The sequence below is a fragment of the Protopterus annectens genome, chromosome 3.part0 (genome assembly GCF_019279795.1).
Source record: "Protopterus annectens isolate FY-2018-M chromosome 3.part0, PAN1.0, whole genome shotgun sequence".
Taxonomy (NCBI): domain Eukaryota; kingdom Metazoa; phylum Chordata; order Ceratodontiformes; family Protopteridae; genus Protopterus; species Protopterus annectens.
Genome location: NC_056731.1, coordinates 1,952,445,026 through 1,952,457,858, shown reverse-complemented (window position 1 = coordinate 1,952,457,858; position 12,833 = coordinate 1,952,445,026). Strand labels below are relative to the sequence as shown.

General features: G+C 39.3%; 1 protein-coding gene across 1 annotated transcript in view; it reads right to left on the bottom strand.

Moving 5' to 3' along the window:
• LOC122797233 (tubulin delta chain-like) overlaps nt 1-12,833 on the bottom strand; it is a 790,352-nt gene that overhangs the window by 52,409 nt on the left and 725,110 nt on the right. The window contains exon 9 of the mRNA XM_044066071.1: nt 9,954-10,095. Within this exon, the coding sequence (XP_043922006.1) occupies nt 9,954-10,095 (142 nt within the window). The remainder of the gene's footprint in view (nt 1-9,953; nt 10,096-12,833) is intronic.

The window sequence follows — 12,833 nt, the reverse complement described above, 5'->3', positions numbered from 1 at the left end:
CCTATTAGTGGTGGCAGTGATGCTTACCTGTATGTCTATTCTTTAAAAGAATAGGAGTCCTATTCGTGGTGGCAGTGATGCTTACATGTATGTCTATTCTTTAAAAGAATAGGAGTCCTATTAGTGGTGGCAGTGATGCTTACCTGTATGTCTATTCTTTAAAAGAATAGGAGTCCTATTAGTGGTGGCAATGATGCTTACATGTATGTCTATTCTTTAAAAGAATAGGAGTCCTATTAGTGGTGGCAGTGATGCTTACATGTATTTCTATTCTTTAAAAGAATAGGATTACTGGTTTTCATTCTGTCTAGCTTGGGCATTCTGATTTATTTTCCAGCACAAAGCATAACACAGTTCCAGAATGGATGGGGGGTATTACTAGCTAATGACTTATGATATGCTAGCTGTATCTCCAAGTACCATTTGAAATGATCCAGTAGCCAGGATGGTCTCAGCTCTGATGACTCATTAAAAGTGAGACTTGCCAGTTGGTAGCACCCTGCAAAGATGACAGAGTAGCGCCAGTGTGTGCACACCCATACAAACTCAGGCTTGTTGCTACTCCCGCCTGAGAAAGCTGCAGAAAAAGGCAAGCCTAAGTGTATCTTCATGAGAATCTAAGGCACAAGACTGAAGCTGCCACAGCTCTTTATGAACTGGGTTACAGTCCAATACTGTAGTAGTTATTTATTTTAATCTGAATTATTTTCTCCTCCTTGTTTGCAGTCAAGATCCTCCGAGTAGGTACTAAATACTTTCAGTAAGACAGTTTGCGATTCTCTGCTGGCATGTAAAACATATATTTCTTTTGCACAGGAAATGAGTTGTGTACACAGTGCTCCCTCTTTTGTAGATATCACCTGCATCGCCTCTGTGAATTCCCTGAACTTGCCTGCTTGACTGAACTATAGAACTCCTTCAGACTGCCCTAAATGATTACTGCTTGAATCTCCTCTCTTCGGAAGCTTACCAATGAAGCTCCCTTCCCCACCTCAATCCAAACACAGAATATCACCTGCATCGCCTCTGTGAATTCCCTGAACTTGCCTGCTTGACTGAACTATAGAACTCCTGCAGACTGCCCTAAATGATTACTGCTTGAATGTAGGTAGCATCAAACCATCTATTGTGTCTATACTACCTACTTTGTAACTGATTTACTTTTGTCTGATCTCCCTTGTAGGTGATTCAGCAGCCTACCGTGTACCACACGTGGACTCCTCTCCCCCAGACACCTCAGTCCCACATACTTTCTCTGTGAAAGTTGTATGTGACCTGCTCACCTGGATACCTGCTATCTCCCTTCCCACCACCAGGTGGCAGCACCTACTACCCAACCACTGATGCATATCTATGTTACCTGGCTTCCCTCCTATTAAACAGATTAACTCACTTAAGAGCCTGTTTTTCTTGTTTTTCTTCTCTGTACAGCAATCTGGCTTTTTTCTCCCCCTGAACAACACAAACTAACCCACTGCAAACAGCTCTTTCACTCATACAAAGTGCTTGTCCCTATCTGGTTCCATACCAACTATAACTGCTTACCTTTCTATACCAACAGCAGTTGCTGATACTTTTTTCTGTTGATCTCTCTTCTCTTTTCTTCCCCGCTCCGTTCACCCTGCGGGCTCACTCCGCTCCCCTACCCTACCCCCAATTCCCACCCACCCCCACTACATCTAGATTTATACCCATTTAGCCACACCTACATCCTCCACACCTACCTAACTCCACCCCTTTCTTTTGCTATCCCCTCCTCCATTCATATCATACCCATACCACCATTCCCCCACCTCCTTACTCATCTCCTACATTTCTTATTATAACCCCAACATGTCCATAAAATACTCATCCCTTTCAATTCAACTACTACTCCTTCTGAACCTTACCTTCATCTACCATTTCACCCAGCCTTATCTCTTCAACCACACTCTACTCCTACACACAACCTACCCTCTCCACACATCACACAACTATTATACCAGCTCCATCTCTCCTGAACTTTATCCCACTAACCCCATCCTATGGTTTCATTACAAGCCAATCCCTTCTCATAAAACCTCTACAGACATTTACCACCCTATATCCTTCACTAATCTATCAACCCACATTTCTCAACCAAAACAATTCAAATACCTCCACTACCTAACACAACTCCTAACTTCCATACTATTATCCGGTGATATAGACCCAAACCCAGGCCCAAACTACCCCTCCTCAATATCTAAATCCATCCTATTTGCATCTCTTAATGCACAAAGCGTAGCTAACAAAATTCCAAATCTACATGCCTGGCTATCTCACAACAAACCAGACATCCTAGCCATTTCTGAAACCTGGCTAAAACCACATATAAAAGATTCAGAGATAGTTCCACCTAACTACTATATCATCAGATCAGACAGAACCCATAAAAAGGGTGGTGGAGTAGCTCTACTCTACTCATCCTCCCTATGCATAACACCCTACAATAAAGCCATTCCCCAGTTCCACAATGCAGAAATAATACTGACTCATCTCCAGCTAAACAAACACAAATATATATACATTGCCTCTCTTTACATTCCCCCAGGAGACAATATTCCAATACTCAAAGAAATCCTCTCCTGGCTTTCAGCTAACATCAATAATGAAACTATAATCATGGGAGATACCAATATTAACTGGTCCTCCATTCAATCCCCCTCTCACCCCCTTAACATCAACCTATACAACTACTCTCAACTCATCAACTCCTCAACTAGACCATACAAAGACTTTACCAGTGGCAACATCCTAGACTGGATTCTTGTCTCCCACCCTCACTACTACCCAGATAGTGGTACCATACCTGACTCCCTCAGCGACCACCTTCCTATCTTCACTAGATGTCTTCCTTGTCCCTTACAAGTCACTCATAATTATATTATTACCCGATGTCATAGAAATTTTAACCAAGAAGCTTTCTCTGACACCCTAAAATCACTTAACTGGTACCCCTTAAAAACTCTACCCCTTGAAAATGCAATCACTTACTTTAATACTACCTTCCTAAACCTTCTAGATACTCATGCTCCATTAAAAACCAAAAGAATAAAAAGGCAATCCACCCCCTGGTTAACTATAAACACCCTAACCACCATGCGACTTAGAGACAAAGCCTGGACACAATATCAAAAGAACAAATCTACATCTTCCCTCAACGAATACAAAACTCTTCGTAATTCAGTCAAAAAACTTATCTCTGCAGACCGTCGTAACTACTTCACCCGACTTCAAAGCAACCTCAAAACCAACCCTCAAAAGTTCTGGAGAGGTATAACTACCCTCTTAAAACCCGGGAACACAGAAAACCCAATCCCCTGCCCAAATATAGATGACACTGATCTTGCTACCCAATTCAATTCTTTCTTCATAGACTCTATTTCTAAACTTACCTCCTCTTTTTTAAATAACAGTCATTCTCCTGCCTCCACTTCCCCTCAGACTTCTCCCCCTCAAACATCTCCCACTTCTCCTCTTGCTTCTCCCCCTTCAATTTCACCCACTTCTCCTCAGGCTTCTCCATCTCCACTTGCTCCCACTTCTCCTCATGCTTCTCCTCCCCCAACTTCTCCCACTCATTCCCCACCCCCACCATTCTTCATCAAACCTATTCCTACATCCACCATAAAAAGACTCCTGCAGAAACTAAAACCATGCACCAATGCCCCTGATAACATTCCCTCATACTTCCTCAGCATAGCTGCTGAAGCCATTGCCCTCCCTATCAGTATCCTAATTAACCACTCAATCCAAGAAAGTATTGTTCCTCAAATATGGAAAAATGCCTACATCATTCCACTGCATAAAGGTGGAACCAATACTAATATTACCAACTTCCGTCCCATCGCCATCCTTTCACCCATTTCAAAAGTCCTAGAGAAATGTATCCATCTTCAACTTCTTCCCCATCTCCTTGACAACAATCTACTAACTCCTACACAGCATGGATTCAGACCCCATCATAGTACTATGACTGCCCTCCTATCCTTCCTTGAAACTGTGAATAAAGCTAGAGATTCCGGCCTCACTGTATCTACCATCCTCCTCAATCTCTCTAAAGCCTTCGACACTCTCTCTCATAACCTACTTCTTACTAAACTATCTAACCTAAACCTTTCTACCTCTTCCCTCTGTTGGTTTTCTAGCTATCTCTCCAATAGGCAGCAAGCCGTCAAATGGAAAAAAAGCCACCTCATCCTTCCTCAACACCCCCACAGGTGTCCCACAAGGTTCTATTTTGGGTCCCCTCCTCTTCAACATTTTCATTAATGACTTTTTCCGCTCTATCCCCCTTGCAAACATTATTCAATATGCAGATGATTCCACAATCATCTGTGCTGCCTCATCCATCCCAACTCTTTTAAAACTCACTCAAGATGCCTTCTCCACCACAGAACAATGGATGAAAGATAACCATCTTGCTCTCAATGCTGCTAAAACTAAACTTATGATATTTACCCCCTCCAAAACTAATAACCTTGATAGAAATTTATTCTCCATCACCAGCCAAAATAACACATCTCTTGAGCTGGTATCTGAAGCCAAACTGTTAGGGGTCCAAATCGATGACAAGCTCAAATTCAACTCCCATCTACTACTAAATATAAAAAAAACCCCACCAAAAACTAGGCATGCTCTATCACAATCGGTTCCTCACCTCAACTACCAAAATTACTCTCTCTACCACATTTCTCCTTCCCTCCCTTCTCTATGGTGCCCCTCTTCTAACTAACCTACAATCTTCTCTGAAAACCAAACTGTCCTCTTGTTACAACAAAATAGCTAGATTCGCCACCAGTAACAAATCATCTACCCATCACTGTGTACCTCTCCACAAACTCAACTGGCTAGAGATTCCCAACTACCTCTCCTACACTCAGCTCACCTATGCACATAAACTCATATTCCAGCCATCCCTCTGTCCCTCTCTCTACTACCTTTAAAATGCATCAAACTCAAAGACTTCTAAGATCTAACAATCAAAACCTCATAGAAGTTTATAGACCCCTACACCCTCCAGGACACAACCTCCTGTCCTTCTTACTAGCACGCCTATGGAACTCCCTCCCCCCCTCAATTCGTACAATTGCTAGCCTCTCATACTTTAAAAAATCACTACACTCCCATCTAACATCCTCATGGGAATGCTCCTGTTCACACCCCTCATAACCTACTCTCTACTCCCAACTCTTCTCCTCCTTCCTTTTTCTCAATTCCCAGCCAGCAAATTCCTGCTTGCTTCTAGCATACAACTCCTTATTTGTACCTAGTAATTTTTACTAAAAAAAAAAAAAAAAACACATATATACTACTTCTAACGTTTAACCAGAAATTATAGAATGTTTTTCTTTATAATCCTCATGTAAACTATGTGTGGAACATTATCTTTGTATAATCTGTATGTAGAACTTAATCTCTGTATAATCGTTATGTGGAGCTTTTCTCCCCAGGACTCCATTGAAAACGGGTTCTTTTGGCCCAATGGACTATCCTGGTTAAACAACTGCAAATAAATAAATAAACAGATAGGCTTCCTCTAATGATTATTGCACAAGATAACATTCTACACACATTAGAGACACATGACTGCTGAAAGTCACCAGAGAGGGGAATGGTATTGACTTTTGGCTATTTCTCTCTCAAACAATGACTTTCTGAATCACTGATCTTTACAATAATTAGCTACTTTTAACCAGAATACATTCAAGAAAAAAGAATATATAAGTGGGGGGATGCAGAGAGTCAGTATATAGTTTCCAAATTTAGGAAAATGAGTCACAGATTAGAAATTCTGAATGGGAACAAAGGTTTGATATAGAAAGGCAATAAAAATGTATCAAACATAGACAATTATACAATGCAAACTGACTGGACACAATAATCAATGTGTTGTGTAATAAAATGACCATTACCCACAGAAAGAAGGCTGGCTCACAGTACTGAAGCTTGTCATAAACAAATGCAGCTGTCGAGAAATAAATGGCCATTACTTTCTCCATCACACTAAGCAAAGAAAGTAAACTGAACTAGTGACACCTTTAAATGAAATCTCCCATTCTCCTCTACACACATTCCCAAATTTCCTAAACCTGTAGGTACATATGTAAACTAGGAAAACTCTGACCCCACTCACAACTAAAAGATGGAGTATGACTGGCCTAGTGTAAACCACTGAATGCATGCAACTGCATCTCTAAGCTTTTTTCCCTCAAAGTGGCATAGACTACAGGAAAATAGAGGCACTGAGAAGAGTCACCACATACTTATTTAGACATATTAGCAGTCTTAAGCAATGTTAGATCAGTGGGAGAAGGTAAAATGGAAATTATCTTCTTACAATTTACTTTAAAAAGGTAAGATACTTTCTTAAAGTAATGCCATTGTATAATAGCATTTCTCATTCCTTTTGCTTTTTCTAACTTTTCCTTCTACTCATCCTGCTTTCCTTCACCCTCTCCTTGTCTACTCCAACAGCCTCCATTATCTTGTCACCCCTTCCCCTTCCTTTTTATAGTCCTCTTTGTCTCTCCCTGCTCAACTCCTTTCTTCCTCCCACCCTTCCCCGTTCTGCTCTTTCTCTGTCTCCCTAGCTCTTGGTATCTCTCAGTCCATAACCCTCCTTCTTCTCTATGATGCCCCTATCTCTCTGTTAATCCTACTATCTTCCTCCCTCTGCCCCCTTCTAATAAGTAAGATAAGCTAGGGCAGAATCTTAACATCAACTATTTGAAGTTATTCCATATCATTTCACAAATCATGTCCCCAAAAATGTCATATCATGTAACTGCATCTCTGTTTGCTCCTGCCCTAGTCAACTGCATCTATTCTTTTAAATACTGTTTTGTAGTTGGTGTTATTTACCATTTTTAATATTTCGATGTATCCAGTTCTATTTCATTTTTATTTATTTACTTCTAGCTACTCTTTCATATAGGTTGTGTAATAACTTGTTTTCCATTTATCCACTTGTAATGTTTATGTGGGGCTTTTCTTCATGGGACTCTGCTGGAAAAGGACCACCACCTAGTTGGACCATCCCTGTTAATAAATAGGACTAAATAAATAAAAGTAGTGTGTGTACATGTGTTGGGGGGGGGGGTAATGCACATTTGAAATAAATAAATAAAAACAGCTCATGTTTGTGTATGGGTAATGCAGATTTAACCCTAGCAGGATTTTTTCCAACCAAAACATTTCCTTGGATGCATACCGGTTAAAATCAATTATTAATAAAAATTGGTGTTTTTTGGTGGATGGCAATATGATTAAAAATAATGTAAGTTATCCACCTAAATTTGTTTATAGGAGAGGTAGGAATTTAAAAATGATACTTGAGAGTGGTCCACTGAAGGTATATGGTCCTCATTGTGGTATGTTTAAATGTGGAACATGTAGATGGTGTAAATACATCAAAGTCACCAAACAAGTTTTGGTTGGAAATACATTAGTTTATGTGAGGGGTAAATATAACTGTAACACTAAAGGTGTTGTTTATTTAGGACTATGTAGTTGTTGCCCAGCCTTCTATGTCGGTCGTACTGAAAGACCCTTAAGAAATAGGATTTATGAGCATATTTATGCAATACAAAAATTGAATTTGAATAATTCTCTGGCTAGGCACATTAACTCTTACCCCTTACATGAATTTAATTTTTTAGTATTGGAAAAAGTTCCTGATAATGAAAGGGGAGGTTCAACTGATTTAAAGCTGGATGAAAAAGAATTAATCTGGCAAATAAAATTGAATGCAGTCACAGCCCCAGGTTTAAATGATACTATTTCTTTCAAAATTATTTTGAAACTGAGGGCTTTAATGAGATAATAATTTAATATATTGTTTTTAAATTATAGTATATTCTTTTATGTGTTTTTTATAGTTAATTATTATATGCATATACATATTTTTGTATCTAAATTCATGCATTTTTATGTGTATGCTAAGCATTTTGAATGAAGGTTTTTAAGATGCTGGATTTATGGGTTCTTTAAATGTGGATTTGACTCAGTGATTTGTTCCATGATGTCATAATTTGATTATTTATTTAAATGGTGATTTATTGTATTGTCAGTTTGTCTGAAGAAGTTTGCTGAGATAGTAAATGAAAGCGCTAACTTAATCCTTGGTCTTGGTGTGTTTTTCCTTCTTTTGTGTATCTAATTTAGAGAAAACGGCAACAGAAAAACTAAACTGCCAGAAAAATATTCATATGTATATATGTGTGTGTGTGTGTGTGTGTGTGTGTGTGTGTGTGTATATATATATATATATATATATATATATATATATATAATTTTTTTATGTAGGAAACACAATATAATATCAACTATAAAGGAGAAAAACATGTCTCTCTAACTTAAATGAGTCTATAGTAAGAGAAAGGAAGCCCTAAATAAAATTGGGCTTAAGGGAATTAAATTTAAGCCAGGACAGGGTAAGGGAAAAAAGGCCTTGAGAATAAAAATGACGGCAACAGCAAAAACAGCAGAAGTGAACACTCTAAAAACTACTTTAACAACACTAGCTATATATCTATGAGAAAAGGTAAAGACAGTTATTTAAAATATGAATAAAGAAATTTCCAATTAGCCAGAGCCAGTATGGAAGCATCCGACCTTGTTTAGTGGCAAATGAGATCTGAGGAGCTTTTCTACAGCGTGATGGGATAGGGTTTCAGCCACGAGCTAGTAGAAGACCTCAAGTTTTTGTATAAGGCCGAGTCAAAACCAAGGATCGGTTCCGAACCCAAGGAGTTAAGAATGAAGGCAACATAGGACAACATCACATCAAATGTTTGCAAGGTGCACAGGAAGTCCCATATCTGAAGGAAGTACAAGTTGGGTAAATGATCCCATGAGACCAAAACCAAGTTTATTGCTGCAGGGGAGTGAAATGGATCTTGAAGCTATTACTACTACAGGTGAGTCCTGGGTCAGCACAGGGTGAGAGACAATCTCAGCTACCTTATGCACCTGGAATTTATTCCCAACCATCAAGCCATTTGAAAACCTGCTCATGAGGCTTTATGCTAATCGGGTAACCTAGTTTTGATAGCTCTGTGACTGACATCTCACTCAAAATGGAGAAGGACAAATCTGCAAGACAGCCCAAGCTGAGCTAGTCTTCACTGTGTAACATCTTAAACCTTCTATAGTAAAAGTCCATGGGATATATGCATATGACCCCTTAAGGACATATCAATGTTTCAGCAAGCAAAAAGTTCTAACTTGCAGCTAAATTTAAGGAGCCAAGCTTTGTGCACATAGGCCTAGAGTCTTGATACATTTTGTATACATCTGCTTCATGTTAGACATTCTTCAACCAGTGACCTTCCTAATATTCATTCAAGTAATGCTCTTTCCTTTGTCCTTCAATTACATGTCTGTAAGCCGGTGGGCAGCAGGGACAGCACTGTCTGACTCACAACAGAGACAAGTGGCACCTCTGAAGTTTGATGCTTGTTTGAGTTAAGGAAATAATGCAAAGGGTCAGGGTATTACAAAAACATTTTCTAATGGTCCTGCATCAGGATCGGATGACATCAATAGGTCTTTTAAATCCTGGAAGGCTTAAGCCTAGATTTGAATTTTGATACAGACTGCAGGCACTTCCCTGCAGTGACATACTGTGTGGTCAGCGTAAATGAACTGGGTTCCACAGGGGCTATATGCTCCTTAACTTCACAAAGAATGCTAACAGCTATGCAGAATACGGCTGTCATGAATACAAATGGCTTGATTTTTAAACTAAGCAGTTCATCTTTAGAATAGATGGTCTTATCAACTGAGCGTACTCCAGAGGTCTCTTGAAGCAAGTCATAGCTTCTATACTACAACACAACATCAGACTGAAACACCTACCCTGTGCTTCCTTCTCTTTTCTCAGGATAGTTTCTTAGAGAATGCTTATATGGGAAGAGTATAGCACTGACCTGTCCAGTAGTCGATGGGAAATGGATTCCATGAAGCACACCTGTAGCCTTGCTTCAGTTTTGAAAGCACAGAGTCCACTGAAGAAAAGAAAGAATTATCATGGTTGCCTCGAGCAACAGCCAGCACAGAGGTACTATAATACTGAAAAGTATAAAGTTAAGGAAAAATTATATCCCTGACTAAAAAAAAAAAAATAAAGTCACAGTAAAACTCAGGAAATGTGCCATGTTTCAACTACATTTTTTAACAATCAGCATTCATGGCAACTCCGTTTTAAAGCCACTGTTGTAAGAACTTTTCACAAATCAGGTCCTACAGTGCTTAAAATAAATACACTGGAAATGGTGACTACCACTGAAATATATTACTGGATGAGCAGTAATTTTCACATTTACATAAATACCTTTAAAATGTATTAACTAACTTTAGCTCATCTGGTCAGGATAAAACAGACGAACATTCGTGGGTTCAGTTCAAGCAGCTTTATTACACACAAACACATCAGAAACGAGGCTTTGTAATTTAACTTATAAACAGACTCATACATGTTAACACTCTGGCTGTTCTCTCAAAATGGCACTGCTGCCTGCACGTGCTCACTATTTATATGCACGTGCTTACATCTGGAAATGCTTCTTAAAGGTACATACACACGCTATGTTCTACATCCTCCCTCTTTGAGGAGTGATCCATATACAATGACATGCAATCTACAGAACTAATTATTTGACATGAAATCATACAAAATTAGACACATATAAAACAGTCATGTCCAGGTTGCTGTGTAGTTTACACTAGGTCTGGAAATATGACTTGATTGTGTAACATAAAAGTCAGAACTGGTCTGGCAATGGGGACGGTCTTCAAGGAATGTTTAACTTTGGGGACATCTGGGACATCATCAAGAACGGGAATAGATACAAACGTTCTTCGGTATGAACATTGTCAGGGTTGCTCTGAGATCTATAGTCTGTATAACAGGTACAATGCTGCAATATAATTTCTGATACAGAAAGATGTCTGCAGTCTCTCCTGTATTCTATACCCTCAGATTCCACTAAGTAGGATCTCGGCATGGCACAAATACCTCTCACTTGACCAATTAGATCAAAGCCTTTCTCCACTTACATCCGCACTCTCTCTCCTTCTTTTAATGGACAAAGAAGTCTGCTTGTTTTATCATAGCTGGACGTCTGAGAAGAACACTTCTTAAAAAGTTGGCCTTTGATTGCTCTGTTGTTTTTAACATTAGCCACCAACAAACTAGGACTGATAGGCAAGGTTGTTCTGGTTTGCCTAGATACAAGTCGCTGAGCAGGTGAGTCAAATAGATTGTCATGGGGAATATTTCTGAAATTAATCAAATTCAAGACATCAGTATTGTCACGGTTTGACCTCTCTAGTAATTGCTTTGCACTCTGCAATGCACGTTTAGCAAGGCCATTTGACTGTGGGTATTCTGGATTACTAGTAACATGGATAAAGTCCCACTCTTTTGCAAATCTCTGAAACAATTGACTGGTAAACTGAGAAACGTTGACAGAAATAACTTTGTGTGGACTACCATGGACTGAAAAAATGACATTTCATCTTAGTAATAACAGCACTGGACATAAGGTTAGGTAGCAAATTGATTTCAAACCAGTTTGAATAAGAGTCTACCAACACTAAATAATGTTGATTGTTCCACTCAAAAATGTCAGTTGCTACTGTTGACCAAGGTAGTTCAAGAATTTGGCTTAGCTGAAGTGGCTCTTTTGCAAATGTAGCTTAGTACTGTTTCATACAGAACAAGAAGAAAGCACTTTGTCAGTGTCTTTCGCTAGGGAAAGTCAAAATACTAGCCCTTTCGCCCTTCTTTTGGTAGAATCAGAACCTGGGTGGCCACGATGCAAAATATGAATGTATTTATGCTGTAAGCAAGTTGAGCTTTTGCAAAAACTGGATCAGTCTTTGTATGATCTCTTAGCTCATCAAGTCTCATGGCAGAAATATTACGCACTTCCATGACATAAAAGTCAAAATTCTCTGCATCAAGCTGTTCTGTGGTATTTCTGGGCGATCTGGATAAGGTATCAGCCAGATAAAGAAGTTTACCTTTTGTACAGATCATTTTGAAATTATACTTTTGCAATCTGAGTATCATTCTTTGTAGTCTTGCTGGAGCTGAATGCATAGGCTTCTTTAAAATAGTGCCTAGAGGTTGATGGTCAGTGAGGCCATAAATATAATCATGGAACTTCACACATGCAAACACAATTGCCAAAAGTTCCTTCTCAATTTGAGCATACTGCATCTTAGTTTGGGTAAGAGTTCTAGATGCGTAGGCAACAGGTCTGCCCTCTTGAAGAATAACTGCACCAAGACTGAACTTTGAAGCATCACAGGAAAGAACTACTGGTTTGTAAACATCATAGTATCTTAATGTAGGCGGGTTAGCAATTTGCTGTTTGAGGTTATCATATGTTCTCTGGTGTTGTTCTAACCATGACCAGGCAACATTTTTGCATGCCAGCTCTCTTAAAGGCACAGTTAACTCACTAAAGTCAGGGATAAATTTGCCCAAATAGCTAACCATACCAAGAAAATGCTGTACGGCTTGTACATTGTCTGGAGCTGGTATCTCAAGAATGGCTGCTTGCTTGGAAGGGTCTGGTCGTAAGCCTGTACTGGTAAATAAATGACCTACATGAGTAAAGTCTGGTAGTCTGAATTTGCACTTCAGAGGATTGAGCTTTAAGTTCACTTCACGTACTCTGTCCAGAACTTTCCTGAGGTTTCTGTCATGTTCTGCTTCACCATTGCCTCCAACCAGTAAATCATCAACTATTATTGCACATGGGTTGCCTGAAAAAATGTGCTCCATTGCACGCTGAAAG